The sequence below is a fragment of the Nomascus leucogenys genome, chromosome 19, assembly GCF_006542625.1.
Source record: "Nomascus leucogenys isolate Asia chromosome 19, Asia_NLE_v1, whole genome shotgun sequence".
NCBI classification, from domain to species: Eukaryota; Metazoa; Chordata; class Mammalia; order Primates; family Hylobatidae; genus Nomascus; species Nomascus leucogenys.
This window is the reverse complement of record NC_044399.1, coordinates 68,003,075-68,018,145: the sequence shown is the minus strand read 5'-3', so window position 1 is coordinate 68,018,145 and position 15,071 is coordinate 68,003,075. Positions and strand designations below refer to the sequence as shown.

General features: G+C 44.2%; 1 protein-coding gene across 1 annotated transcript in view; it reads left to right on the top strand.

Moving 5' to 3' along the window:
- GLP2R (glucagon like peptide 2 receptor) overlaps positions 1-15,071 on the top strand; it is a 67,116-nt gene that overhangs the window by 13,902 nt on the left and 38,143 nt on the right. The window contains exons 4-5 of the mRNA XM_003274673.3: positions 2,991-3,112; positions 14,928-15,034. Coding sequence (XP_003274721.2) covers positions 2,991-3,112; positions 14,928-15,034 — 229 coding nt within the window. The remainder of the gene's footprint in view (positions 1-2,990; positions 3,113-14,927; positions 15,035-15,071) is intronic.

The following is a 15,071-nucleotide window of genomic DNA, read 5'->3' as shown; positions in this document are numbered from 1 at the left end:
CTCCCCCGCTCCATCCCTCACTGCTGTGGGCTCACCAGCACCCTCTGCTGCTTCTCCACGGCCTCCTCACCAGTTCCTGCCTCGGATCTGGCCCCCTCCGGCACCTTTGGAAAAGCTTTCTAAAGTATCATTCACATTCTGTCTCCCCCCCATCACGACCCCTACAAATGGCATGCAAGACCTCCTGCTGCCTGGCCCTGCCGACGTCGTTAGCACTCACCCCCACGTTCAGAGTTCCCTGCACTCCAGCCCAATGAGCAACTCCCAGGCTCTGCACCTGGTCCAGCTCTTGCAACTCAGTACCTTGGCTCGCACACCTGCCCAGGAGGCCGCCTCACTGGCTCTGGCCGTGCTCCTCTGCCTATAAAGCCCCTTGTAATTCTCAGCTCAATCTTTTCCTCCTTCTAGAAGATTTCTCAGACCTCTCCCCTCAACTACAGATCTCTCCCCTCTGCCTTTCTGAGGCCTCTTTTTTTTTTTTTTTCTTTTTTTGAGACAGAGTCTTGCTCTGTTGCCCAGGCTGCAGTGTGCTGATCTTGGCTCACTGCAACCTCTGCCTCCTGGGTTCAAACAATTCTCCTGCCTCAGCCTCCCGAGTAGCTGGGATTACAGGCGCACATCACCATGCCCAGCTAATTTGTGTATTTTTAATAGAGACAGGGTTTCACTATGTTGGCCAGGCTGGTCTCGAACTCCCGACCTCGTGAACCTCCCGCCTTGGCCTCCCAAAGTGCTGGGATTACAGGCATAAGCCACCGCACCCGGCCTCTGAGGCCTCTTTTATACCTATGCAGTCTTCTGTCTTAGCATTTATAATTGTTTATGGCGATTTTTCTTTGCACTCCCCCAGCCAGAGCTGAACCCTATTCGTATCTTTGCATTCCCAGCACAAAGCATTATGGCTAGTACAGACAATGCAAGTGTCAAGTGACATTCTTACCATTCACTCATTCAACTAATATTTATGAAGCACCTGTTGTATGCCATGCATTATTTTTAAGTGCTTGGGATATATTAGTGACAAAACCCGAGTAAGATCTCTCTCTTCGTGGGGCTCACATTCTCGCAGGAGAGACAGACAATTATCAATAAGCATCATAAATAAGTGCAGACTATGTTCGAATGTGATCTATGTTAAACAAGATGGGGAAGGGAAGGGATGGGAGGGTTGGAGTGGGGTGATGAGTTGCAGCTGTAAACTGGGTTGTCAAGGAAGTCTTCGATGGCAAGGTGACATTCTGGTGAAGATGTAAAGAAGGCAAAGGTTTTAGAGGAAGGGTGTTCATGAGGGAAGAAGACAGCAGGTCAATGGCTCTGTGCGGGGACCATGCCTGGCCTGTTCCATGAAGAGGAGGAGGCAGACGTGGCTGTGGTGAAGAGGGGAGAGAAGCAACAGGTTACAGCAGAGAGTTACGGGCCAGGTCTTAGGGGGCTTTGTGAAAGGCCAGAAGACTTTTTCTCAGAAAGCCCTTGGAAGATTTGGAGAGAAGCGTGACATGATGTGGCTGATTTTTTTTTTTTTTTTTTTGAGACAGTCTCCCTCTGTCACCCAGGCTAGAGTGCAATGGCGTGATCTCAGCTCACTGTGACCTCTGCCTCCCAGGTTCAAGTGATTCTCCTGCCTCAGCCTCTCTAGTAGCTGGGACTACAGGTGCTCACCACCACGCCTGGCTAATTTTTTTTTTTTTTTTTTTTTTTTTTTAGTAGAGATGGGGTTTCACCATGTTGGCCAGGCTGGTCTTGAACTCCTGACCTCAGGTGATCCACCCACCTCGGCCTCCCAAAGTGCTGGGGTTACAGGCGTGAGCCACCATGCCCGGCCTATGTGGCTGATATTTTATTCAGCTGGCTCTGACTGCTGGGTTGCCCACAGATGTGAGGGGCAGGACTGTCAGAGGAGTCCCATCTCCCGGTGGGAGGTGGTGTTTCCACAGGATGGAGGCAGGAGGTGAAAGTTGCAGTCAGATTCTGGGTACAGATGAAGGCAGGGATGACAGATTAGCTAGAGGACCTGAGGAAGGCTATTAGAGACAGAAGGGGAGGGTGACTCTGAGGTTTAGGGCCCGGGGGACTGGAAGGACGGGTTTGCCATCCACTGAGGTGGTAAAATGGGTGGGTGGAGCAGATTTTGAAAAGAAGAAAAAGAGTGTGGTTTGGAGTGTGTTGTTTGAGATGTCAATTAGACACCCTACCTAGCAAAGCTGTCAGGGGAGCACGGGGCTATACCCTTTGGTTGTCCATTCATTAAATTCAGCAGACAGTTACTGTTGGCCCATGATATTCAGGGCCAGGACTAGGAAGGACCAACAGATTTCGACTTCTCGTTTGCAAGCCCAGCCTCTAATCCTCCAGGTGGAGGACCTTCTGGGAGAGTCTCCTGGGATAGATGTGACTGAGTCACAATGGCAGTCTGTATGGGCAGAGGGATTTGTCTCATCGTTTTCACATACACTTTCATTTAATCCTTTCCCAAATCATGGAGAGTTGGTACCAATTATTATCCCCAGTTCCTGATGAAAACACAGGAAGGCTTAGAGGTTAGGAGAGCTAGGCCCAAGACACACTCATGCATGGATGGCGCATCTGGCTTCAGCCCCAGTCTGTCAGCCACGTGCCCGCCACTTTCTCTTCTTCATGGCATGAGCCTCAGGAAGAGATGCCTCTCCTAGCAGGCATCAGGAGCCCAGATTGGCGTCTCCCAGCTGGGCTGAACCTTGGAGGGCTTATAACATCTCTGAGTCACCAGAGGCTGTTCTAACTCCAGAGGCTTTGGGTAAACACAGCAGACATTAGCAGACCATGGTGAGTTACAAAATTGAGAAGCTTCCATGTTTTCCTTTCCATCCCAAATAAACAGTGAGGATGTTAATGAGCCCCCAAAAGGGGAAATGAAAATCCCTTCTCCCTGGGATTTTCCACAGCTCTGTGGCAAGCTCAGGGGAACGGGCTGTGTGTTCTGACCTTTCCCCCAGAGCTTTGTTTACTTTCAGAGAGCTCAGGAAGGGCCTACAGACACTGCTTGGCTCAGGGGACTTGGCAGACCATAGAGAACGCCACGGATATTTGGCAGGATGACTCCGAATGCTCCGAGAACCACAGCTTCAAGCAAAACGTGAGTTTGCTCAGCTCAGTGAGGAGGCATCCAGGGTCCAAACCACCCTCCTTCGGGACATCCCAGTGGCCTGCTGGCTCCAGGGGCCACACAAAGAGCCTTCTCCAGCGCCTCTCCCCGGGGAAGCTAAGAAAGGCCCCGCAAAGCAGCAACCCTAGTGGCGGCCATGGAATTTCTTCCACTACTAGGCTGACATGCAAAATCCTAAGAGAAGTCAGACTACCAGGGTCGATCCTGGCATTTGCGCTTGCTGCTCCCCGTGCCTGGAGCACCTGTCCCAGCTCCCCTGTGGCCAGCTCCTTCTCACCATCCAGGGTTCAGTCCAAATGTCTCCTTCAAAGAGAGATCTTCCAGGGTCACCTAATCCAGAGAGTGCCCTCTGTGGTTGCTTTCCTACCACATCTCCCCGACACACCACCCACCACTCACCACTTTGACTCCTTTATGGCACCTGCCCCTCCCTGAAATTCACTGTTGCTTGTTTGTTATCTAGCCCTCTCGTCAGAATGTAGATCCACTGGTGACAGGGGACTTGTGTGCCTTGAGGGGGTGGCATAGCATAGGGTCTAGGGTCAGGCAGCCCTATTTCCATTCCAAATACTAAGAATGTTAATGAGCCCCCAAAAGGGGAAATGAAACGTCCCTTATCCCTGGGATTTTCCACAGCTCTGTGGCATGCTCAGAGGAACAGTCTGTGTATTCATATCCAGACTCTGCTCTTCCTGGCTGTGAACCTGGTGCAAGTTACTTCATCTCCTTGGGCCTCTTCTTCCTCATTCATGCCACAGGGATCATATTTGCTACATGTGACGTTGTGAGAATTTAGTCATCAGACATCAGTTTCTTAGGAGAAAACCTGATACACGGTCAGCACGGTCTATGCAGGCACTTCTGCCCTATCCCCAGGGTCTACCACAGTAACTGGTCCGCAAATCCCCATGGCTTCCCAGGAAAGGTTCTTTGGATGAACAAACAAATCCATGCTTCAGACTTCTCTCCACGTGTGTTCTTTCCAGGATCCTTCTGCACTGTACTTTCTCGTTGGCCTCTTGCTCTTCTCCCTGAGGACCTCCTCTTTGTCCAACATCTGCTCACTTTCCTTCAAAGTGCAGTGCAAGAGGCTGCACAAAGTGGAGGAACAGGTGTTTGGGGATCAGACAGATATCTACGGCCACACCTTGGCTTCTTTCATTCAGATGGTCAGGCCACAAACAGTAATGAAACATCTACGATGGGTTAGGGTTTTGCACCAGGCACTGGGAATAAACAGGGGATAGCACGTGGATACTGCCTTCAGGGAGCTCAGAGTTTTGTGAGATATAGGGACAGTGTGATCGTTGCTGGGAGGGAAGTGCCGGATGCCCAGGGTCACGGAGGAGGGGGAAACTGATGCAGACAGGGGACCAGGAGGGCTGCTCAAGCCTAGCCCTGCAGGGTAAGAAGGAGATGGCCATAGGAAGAGAGAGAGCAAGAGGGAGAAACACACCTAGGGTCAAAGAGCTCACAGGGCTCTGGGACCACCTTGAGTGCTGCTGTGCAGGTGAGGTAGGGCCTGAGGAGGACACAGGTGGAGGTGGAGGCCTCGGGAGAGGTAGGTGATGAAGGCCTCCTGTGCCCGGTGAAGGACTTAGGACTTTGCATATTGAAGTAGGAGAGGGACATAACTAACTTATGTGTTGACAGGTTTGTCTTGGCAGATTGGAGAGGAGTGAACCTGTCAACACATGAGTTAGTTATGGAGATTGAAGACTGGGGCCATGCTGGAGGCAGAAGGCAGGGAGAACAGGCAGGAACCGTGGCAGCAACTCAGGCCAGGTAGGAAGAGAGAGCCTGGGGGTGGAAGACGAGGGAGGATGGACTCATAGGTTTACCGAGGAGCAAAACGGTAGGACCTGGCTGGTGCTGGAGGCTGTGAGAGGGTAGAGCCAAGGACAACAAGATCGCAGGCTGCTGGCTTGGACCCTTGAGGAGACTTAAAAATGTCCCTCCCTGAGAAGAAGGATACAGGGAGAGGCCTTGCCCTTTGGGTTCTCAATATTTTGCTACCTAATTCTTTTTTGTTTTGAGACAGAGTCTCACTCTGTCACCCAGGCTGGAGTGCAATGGCGTGATCTCAGCTCACTTCAACCTCTGCCTCCCAGGTTCAAGCAATTCTCCTGCCTCAGCCTTCCAAGTAGCTGGGACTGCTGGTGCGTGCCACCATGGCAGGCTAATTTTTGTATCTTTAGTAGAGATAGGATTTCACCATGTTGTCCAGGCTGGTCTCGAACTCCTGACCTCAGGTGATCCACCTGCCTTGACCTCCCAAAAGTGCTGGGATTACAGGCATGGGCCACCGTGCCTGGTCTTTTCTACCTAATTCTATGCCCTAATTTGAACCTGCAAAACACCCCCACTCTCCACCACCCCCAAGTTGTAGCTTTTTTTTTTTTTTTTTTTTTGAGCTAGAGTCTGTCTCTGTTCCCCAGGGTGGAGTGCAATGACGCGATCATGGCCTACTGCAGCCTCAACCTTCCAGGCTCCAGTGATCCTCCCACCTCAGCCTCCTGAGTAGCTGGGACTACAGGTGCACACCACCACATCTGGTATTTTTTGTAGAGACAGGGTTTCACCATATTGCCCAGGCTGAATTGTGGCTTTATTTCATGATTTAGTTGGAATTATTTAGCTTTCTAAAGTCATTTAAATATTATCCCATTAAATGTTAAAGATATTTTATACAATAAAGTCTGGGGACAGGGGAAGGCAAGGAGTTCAGTTTTAGAAACACTACTTTTGTCACTTGAGCCACCTGGCCTCTCTGCAGGCATCTGTAAGATGGGGTTGAAAATATCCGCTTCGCAGACCTAGTTGTGAGGCTTCAGAGGGCAATGAACGTGGAGTGATTCATCCACCTCCTGGCACACAATAGGCATTTGATAGTCGTGATTATTGCATTTCTTTTCTTTTCGAGTATCTTCCCTGGACCCTACAAACACTTCTCTCCCTCCCCGGCCTCTCTGGTTCAGTCCTAGGGCTGTGATCATAGTTTACTTGTCATTGTGAGTTTTTTGGTGTCTGTGATGGTAGCTTTTCTAGACTGGCTACTTGGTTGGATTTATGTGTGTGTGTGTGTGTGTGTGTGTGTGTGTGTGTGTGTGTAGTATTTCATTTGACTTTCAAAATCCAAAAACCTAGCTTTTTGTTAAGTTATTAAGGTCAACTCTATTTTATATAGTTTATTATTCCATTTATAAATCTAGTAAGTTAATCTACTTTCATAGAGGTCCCTGATTAATTTTTGTTAACACAAACAAGTTATTTACATATCCTTTTACATTTTAAGCTGCGTTATTACATTTGATATGCTTTAGACATTTAAACTATGTTAAATAATTGTTATAACAAGAAAATCTTTCTTATTTTAAAATAATTCTAGTTTATCGAATACATCAAGGTTATATGTTGAGTCTTAAATTTTCATAAATATGTCAATGCTGTTTTCACCATGGTTTCAACTTAAAGTTGAAAATCAAGTATGCTTTGATGTATTTCATATTGGAATCTTAGTACTAACCTATTAGATCCTCTAATATGTCATATTATCTAAATAATACCAATTACATACAGATTGAGCAAGTAATTTATAAAACCGCTATATGAGGGATACACCGAGGGGTAGATATTGGACGATACCACATACAGTTTAATGTTTGTTAGAGGCTGGCTGCAGTGGCTCAGGCCTGTAATCCCAGCACTTTGGGAAGCCGAAGTGGGAGGGTTGCTGGAGCCCAGGAGTTTGAGACCAGCCTGGTGGCAAAACCCCGCTTCTAAAAAAAAAAATACAAAAATTAGCTGGGCATGGTGGTGTGCACCTGTAGTCCCAGCTACTTGGGAGGCTGATGTGGGAGGATCACTTAAGCCTCAGGAGGTTGAGACTGTAATGAGCTATGACTGTGCCACTGCACTCCAGCCTGGGTGACAGAGTGAGACTCTGTCTCAAAAAAAACAACAAACAAACAAAAAACAGTTTAATGTTAGAATCTAAGCGGTGGATATACAGATGTTCTTTATAAAGTTTCTTTAACTTTGGTGTATGTTTGAAATTTTCATAATAAATGTTGAGGACAAATAAAAAAATTCTATACCAGAATTTAACACAAAACATTAATAAATGTAGTGGTGGGATCAAACCTTGCCAAGATTAAGACACAAAACAAACACTTTCACACTAAGGAGACAAACTGGTCCAAGAAAGTAGGGGTTTCCATCTCAGGAGACATGGGTGCCTGTAGACCAAGATTTGTTTGTTCTGGTTATCAATACCAGTGGTGTAGGTGTGTTAGTAAATGTTAACAACAGGCTCCCTGCTTCCACCCCTAAAGAAAGAAAGGCTATGATTTGTTAACACTTGCCAATTTTGGTGGCATTAATGCCCCCCCATGGCCAATCAAGCTACCAGTGTGACCGCAGAGTATGCACAGTAGCGCAGCATTGGACATGTTTCTCCTTATGCAGATACAACAGCAAAAATAACCCCAGTGGCACTGAACACAGACATGTACAAATGTAATTAGGAAGTGATGAATTTGGAGTATTTACTGCTTTTATTCTGAATATAATTTATTCATTGTAAATTTACATCATTTAGGTTTTTTTTTTTTTTTTTGAGATGGAGTTTCGCTCTTGTTGCCCAGGCTGGAATGTGGTGGCACGATCTCGGCTCACTGCAACCTCCGCCTTCCGGTTTCAAGCGATTCTTCTGCCTCAGCCTCCCGAGTAGCTGGGACTACAGGGGCACGCTGCCACACCCAGCTATTTTTTGTATTTTTAGTAGAGACGGGGTTTCACCATGTTGGCCAGGCTGGTCTCGAACGCCTGACCTCGTGATCTGCCCGCCTCGGCCTCCCAAAGTGCTGAGATTACAGGCGTGAGCCACCGTGCCCGGCCACCTTTTAATTTTTAAGAATGCTCGTGTTTTGCAACTGGTTCCCTGAAAATTTGCCAATCAGTTCTCGCAAGCCAGCATGACCATACCACTGGGTCTACCAAGGTGATTTTTTTCACTCTTGCCAACAAGTTGAGCCCCAGGTTCATGTCCATTAGAGGAGGCTGATCGTATTTGGGTTCAACACGTTTCATAACCTAGCTATGTGGTCTAACAGGAGCCATCTGCTTGGGGCTCTGTTCCTTCAGAGCCTCGTGGGTGTTGGCATGTCCTTGGCTCCCTTAAATGTATCCTAATCTTCCATCAAGGCGCAGTGGCTCATAAGTATAATCCCAGTGCTTTAGGAGGCTAAGGCGGGAGGGCTGCTTGAGGCCAGGAGTTTGAGACCAGCCTGCTCAACATAGCAAGATTCCATGTCTAATCTTCCATCAGACATGAAGAACCTTCAACTGGATCCTCCACGTCCTCAGGGAATTCTTTCTAAACCTCTTATTTCCCTACTGGATTTGAGTTGACAGAATTCTGTGATCCTTATACAGTTTTACTGTGTGAGATGTCACACCTCTTAAAGGGATCAGAAGGACACCTGTAGTTGGATTAGATTCGGTTTATCTCACGAATTTGTCTGACTTTTTTCACACCTAAGTTGTGCTAATGGCATGCCTTGAATTAGGCAAATTGTGTATTTTTTTTCTCCTGGGCTCAAACTGAGAACAACAACAAAGTCACAGTCATATTTGACTATCACCCCCAAACCTCTGACCTAGTACTGGGGTGCCCAGTGGCCTTTGCATACAGTAGGCACTTAATAAATACTACATGAATGGCTTCACAAATTCTGAGTCAATTGGTCTGTGGTGGGGTCTAGCCATCAATACTAGTTCCAAAGTTCCCCAGATGATTCTAATATGCAGCCAAGGTTGAGAACCACGAGTGTGCGGACACAGTGGCACCATCCCCAAGTCAGCAAATGGGGAGCGCTAAGCAAGATTTGAAAACTGCACTTTCAAAGACAGGAAGTAAATGGAAAAGTGAGGACAAGAGCATTGCCTCCTCCCCTCTGCAAATGGCCATATTTCCAAGAATTCAAATACTTAACAGAAAAAACAACTTCTGGCCATGTTTACCTGTGTTTCTAATAGAGGGTTGAAATTTTGCCCAAAAAAGGCCAGTGTTAGTAAATCTTTGCCCTTCAGAGCTTTGGCAAACAAAATATGTTACGTTCTTCCAACTAACGAGATGCTGGGGGTCCTTATGCATGTTAAACGGCACTTTTAAAGGAGATTGTGTGTGTGTGTGTGTGCACGCATAAGCATCAACAAGTGTGTTTAGATGACTTAGTATGGAATTGTGTTTGATAGAATGAAAATAAATTATTATGCCTTACTTTGTCCTTTAAAAAGTGCTTCTATTCTTAAATACATAATTTAATACATACATACATATGAATTGATATATCTGTATATAATTTTAATATATGTATATAATTTTAATAATACATTTTAATTTTTAATATAATTTATAATATATCCTTTGATTATATATGATTTTTCCAACATTTTATTTTGAAATATTGAAACATATAGAAAAATTAAAAGAATAATATAGTAGACACTCATATACCCAGTATTTAGATTCAAAATGTAATAACATTTTGCCACATTTGCTTTCTGTCTGTTTCTCTCTTTCTGAAATATTTAAAACCAATTTGTAGACATCATGAGATTTCACCCCTAAATTCCTCGGGTACCTCCTAAGATTAAGGACATCATTCTACACAACTACATTACCATTATTTCAACCAAGTAAAATTAACAGTGATTTTTATCACATGGCCTATTTCATCCATGTTTAATATTTTTTCCAGTTGTTTTCCCAAACTTTTATAGCTTTTCTGCCCTAGAAATATCTCTCTCTCTTTTTTACAGCTGGATAGTATTTCACTTAGCATATCCACCAGTTTGTTCAGCTACTGTCCTATGACCATCTGGGTTATTTCCAATCATTTTTTCTTTTTTTTTTGAGACGGAGTCTTGCTCAGTTGCCCAGGCTGGAGTGCAGCGGCGTGATTTAGGCTCACTGCAAGCTCTGCCTCCCGGGTTCATGCCATTCTCCTGCCTCAGCCTCCCGAGTAGCTGGGACTACAGGTGCCTGCCACCACGCCCGGCTAATTTTTTGTATTTTTAGTAGAGACGGGGTTTCACCGTATTAGCCAGGATGGTCTTGATCTCTTGGCCTCGTGATCCGCCCACCTCAGCCTCCCAAAGTGCTGAGATTACAGGCGTGAGTCACTGCGCCCGGCCTGTTTCCAATATTTTATTCCTGAAACTGCTGCAGTGAATAACCTCAGATGTGTATGTTGGCTCATATTTGTGGCAGTATATCTTTTAGAAGATTTCTAGAAGTGGGATCACTGGATTAAAGGCAGATGCCTACATAATTTTGTTATACATTGCCATCGGGGTTATACATTTGTCCTCCCTTCAGCTATGTACGAGAGTACCTGTTTCCTCGTTGGGTGTGTATCACATATTGGTTAGGAAGCTTCTCATAAAGGTGTCTGAGTGACATAAGATTCACCTGTTGGTACTAAGCATGAGCTGGAGACCTGATGTTTTGGAGCCTCTAGGAAAGTAGCCAGGTTTTGTTAGAGACCTTAATGTAGAGGACAGTTGAAGAAAATCCTCTAAAAAAGTACAATTAAACCAACTGTAGCAGGTGCTCTTGGCGCCCTGCCCATATCCCCTTGCCCTAATCAATTTAGTACACAGCTGCTTAACTTCTTACCACGAGTGCATGCATTTCTTCACTGGTTCTCTGGTTCCTGAAGCCCACTTGTTCGTTGAAATGCAGTCCATAAGTGCCATGAAATTAATGTGCCTTGGAAGTCACCTTCAATTGATGACTGCCAAGATTTGGTATGTTTCTATACCAACTCCCTTGGTCTTGGGGTTAGTTGACTCTAAGGATTCCAGAGCTTCCCCAGTGGGATTAAGCTCTAGCTTCCCACCATGGTAGCTGGCTTGATAACCCACCCTTTATTTGTCCTAACTGCTGCCTTACCCTACTGATGATTTTTTTCACTTTTTTTTTTTTGAGGCGGAGTCTCTCTCTCGCCCAGGCTGGAGTGCAGTGACGCAATCTTGGCTCACTGCAACCTCCACCTCCAGGGTTCAAGCGATTCTCCTGTCTCAGCCTCCCGAGTAGCTGGGATTACAGGTGCCTACCACCATGCCCAGCTAATTTTTGTATTTTTAGTAGAGACACGGTTTTGCCATGTTGGGCAGGTTGGTCTCGAACTCCTGGCCTCAGGTGATCACCTGCCTGGGCCTCCCAAAGTGCTGGGATTACAGGCATGTGAAGCACCATGCCCAGCCGATTTTTTTTCACTTTCTATGCAAGCTGCCTGCATTCCAATTCTTGTCTCAGGATCTGCTTCTTGGAAACCCAAACTATTTAGGACACAGACAAAAAAAAAAAAAAAAAAAGACATGTCCCCTAATTTGTTCCTAGAAAGCACAAAACACACACATGTTTTAAAAATCATAATTTAGAAACAAATAATTAGCTTATTTAATTAAATGTGTTAGCCTCATATCTCCAATAAAATAAATCATGCTATTCGACCCAGTCATGTCTTGATATGCCACAGAAATAGTCAATTTAAAGAAACTACACCACTCTGTGTGCAGAAGCACAAAACACTTCTTTACTTTCAAGGTGTTTCATAGTCTATCTGGAAAGACAAGATGAATGAAAGCAAAGCATTATTGAATAATACAATTGACATCCTATTTGTGAAACAAACCACAAGTACTTTGGCAATAAGAGTTGATAATAAGCAGAGAGACATTTGAGGAGGATTTCTTATAGGGGGTAGGTTTGTGCTGGTCTTAGAAGGAAAGATTTAGTTTCAAGGAGAGGCAAACAAGCACAGTTGGAGACTGACAAGATTATAGCGATCTTGATGAAGTCTATAGAGAATAATTCTAGAGAGAAATGTGGTTGGGATTGATCTGGAAGAGCTCAAAGTCTACACTGAGAGTTCTGCCTCCAGACCACCAGTGCAAAAAATGATACCAGAGAAAGAAAAAAACATACCACATAGACATTTTAATCTACATAAAAGAATGAAGAACACTAGAAATGATCCATATAAAGGTAAATTTTTTATCTCATTTAAAAAATGTTTTAAAAAGAGAAATAAATGTAGTTTTTAAAATCACACAAAATATATTAGAAATCAATAACAGATGTTTGGAAAATTCCCCAAATATTTTTAAAAAAATAACAACATACTTCTAAATAACCCATAAGTCAAGTAAAAAAGTATAAAATAAATTAGTAAATATTTTAACTAAATAAAGATGAAAATACAATATGCCAATAATTTTGTGATACAACCAAAGCAGTCACAGAGAGAAATGTATAGCATTCTTTTTTTTTTTTTTTTTTTAAGTTCTGGGATACATGTGCAGAATGGGCAGGTTTGTTACACAGGTATACATGTACCATGGTGGTTTGCTGCACCTATCAACCCATCATCTAGGTTTTAAGCCCCACATGCATTAGGTATTTGTCCTAATGCTCTCTCTCCCCTTGCCCCCCACCCCCTGACAGCCCCCCATGTGTGTTGTTCCCTTCCCTGTGTCCATGTGTTCTCATTGTTTAACCCCCACTTACAAGTGAGAACGTGTGGTATTTGATTTTCTGTTCCTGTGTTAGTTTGCTGAGAATGATGGCTTCCAGCTTCATCCATGTCCCTGCCAAGGACATGAACTCATTCTTTTTTATGGCTGCATAGTATTCCATGGTGTATATGTGCCACATTTTCTTTATCCAGTCTGTAGCATTCTTATACTAGAAAACTGGAAAAATATCAAGTTAGTGGCCCAACTTCCACCTTAAGAAACTAGGAAAAAATCCTCAGCAAATTAAACTCAAAGTAAGCAAAAGAAAAGAATTAGAAAGTATGAATAGAATTTAATGAAATGGAAAACAGAAAGACAATAGGAAAATAAATAAATAAAACCCAAACTTGGTTATTTAATCTTGGTGTTGATGGTTTTGAGTCTTTTCCATTCTGGTTTGATTTTTCTGCATTTTTGGCTGGAGTATTTCATAGATTTCTTCACTGGTGCTTTTTCTTCAATTTCCTCATCAAAATCATCATCTTCTTCAACATCATCATCTTCATCACCGTCATCTTCTTCATCAGCAGGAAGTTTTAATTTTTTCTGTGGAATCTTGCTACCACCTCCAGGGGCAGATTGCTTTCCAGATATACTTAAGAGTTTCACATTCTCCTCCTCTTCATCTTCTGACTCTGCATCTTCCTGAGTGCTGTCGGCTAATAGGCATCTGCCCTGAACCACACTCTTCAACTGTAAGACCATGGGTGGTGTGATTTCAAAGCCCCCAATGGAAACCACTGGCTGTACAGACATTTTCAAAGTTGCCAGGGTTACTTTAATTGGACTGCCTTCATAATTCATTGTCTCTGCGTCAACAATGTGCAATCATCTTTTGCACCAGCCCCTAAACTGACAATTCTTAAAGATAAGTGGTGTTCCTTTTCATCATTATCCACCTTAAAGGGATCATCTTTGTAGGCCTTTAGTTCACAACTGAAAAGATAGTTCTGGGGCCTCTGGGGGCTCATGTCCATCTCCATCAAGTCCTCCATGGGGTGATGGCACATACTTAGGTGGGAGAAAAGGTGGACAGAGATAAATGACTGCTGCTCCAGGGAACAGCTGTGCAGGATGGAATCACACCAGCCAAACTTGGTTACTTAAGAAGATCAATAAATTTGGTAAACTTCTAGAAAGATGAACTTAAAAAAGGGAAAGAATTAAAGATGAGAGAGAGAGAAAGTGAGAGAGAGGTCAGGAATTAAGAGAGATGGAACATCACCACTGATACTTTATAGACATTAAAAGGATAATAAGAGATTTTTATGAATGCCTTTCTGCCAATAATTTCTACATGTTGGATACAATGGATAATTGTTTTAAAAGAAACAAACTACAAAATTTCACTAAAGAAGGAATGGATAACCAGAATAGTCCTATATCTATTATTAAAATTGCCTTGTAGTTAAAACTCTCTCATAGAGAAAACCTCAGACCTATTTAACTCCAATGGTGAATTCTACCAAATATGTAAAGATAAAATAATGCCAATTCTACATGAACTCTCCAGAAAATTGAAAAGGAGGAACTATTTCCCAACTCAGCTATGTGGCCATTGTTAAACAGATGCCAAGACCAGCCAAACACATTACAAGAAAATAAAACTACAGACCAAAATCTCTCATGAACATAGAACAAAAATCACATTTAATAACACAGAATTTCTGTAAATTATCCTCTGTTCACAATCAGGCTACCTGGGACTCAGAGAAAATATTGCAATGTTTCATTGAGTCTTCTTCCAATAGGTCATCTATGAAGACTTACTTTAGGAAGGAAACATTCAGACAGAAATTTGGCCCTGTCCTCCAGAAGGAAGGACCCATAGACCCTAGGGACAGTGCTCCCAAGGGCAAAGAGCCTGTCCTCATTCCCAAGGCATCCTCTTGTTCTGAACACAATTCCCTTATGATATTGTGGCTCTTGGTGTATCAGTGCTGGACTGTGGGCCCAGTCACAGGGGTGAGACCCACCATGGGCTCTTCTTCACTTGTTAAGGCTCCTTGGCCTCTGAGATGTACCAGAGAGCAGTCTAAACTACCCTATTTGGGTGTCAACAAGGATTGGGAAGGAAAAGTTTAAAAAAATGTTGGGAGTCCATGCCTAGGCCCTTGGAGGCCCTGGGTGTGGAGCTGGGGGTTGTGGCCATAGCCCCATGGCTTGGTGGTCATGTCTGCTCTTCCTCTGTGTTCAGGTGGATCATTATGCCTTGCTGTCAACCTTGCAGCTGATGTACACCGTGGGATACTCCTTCTCTCTTATCTCCCTCTTCCTGGCTCTCACCCTCCTCTTGTTTCTTCGGTGAGTAGAACTTATGCAGACATGTTCAGGCAGGAAT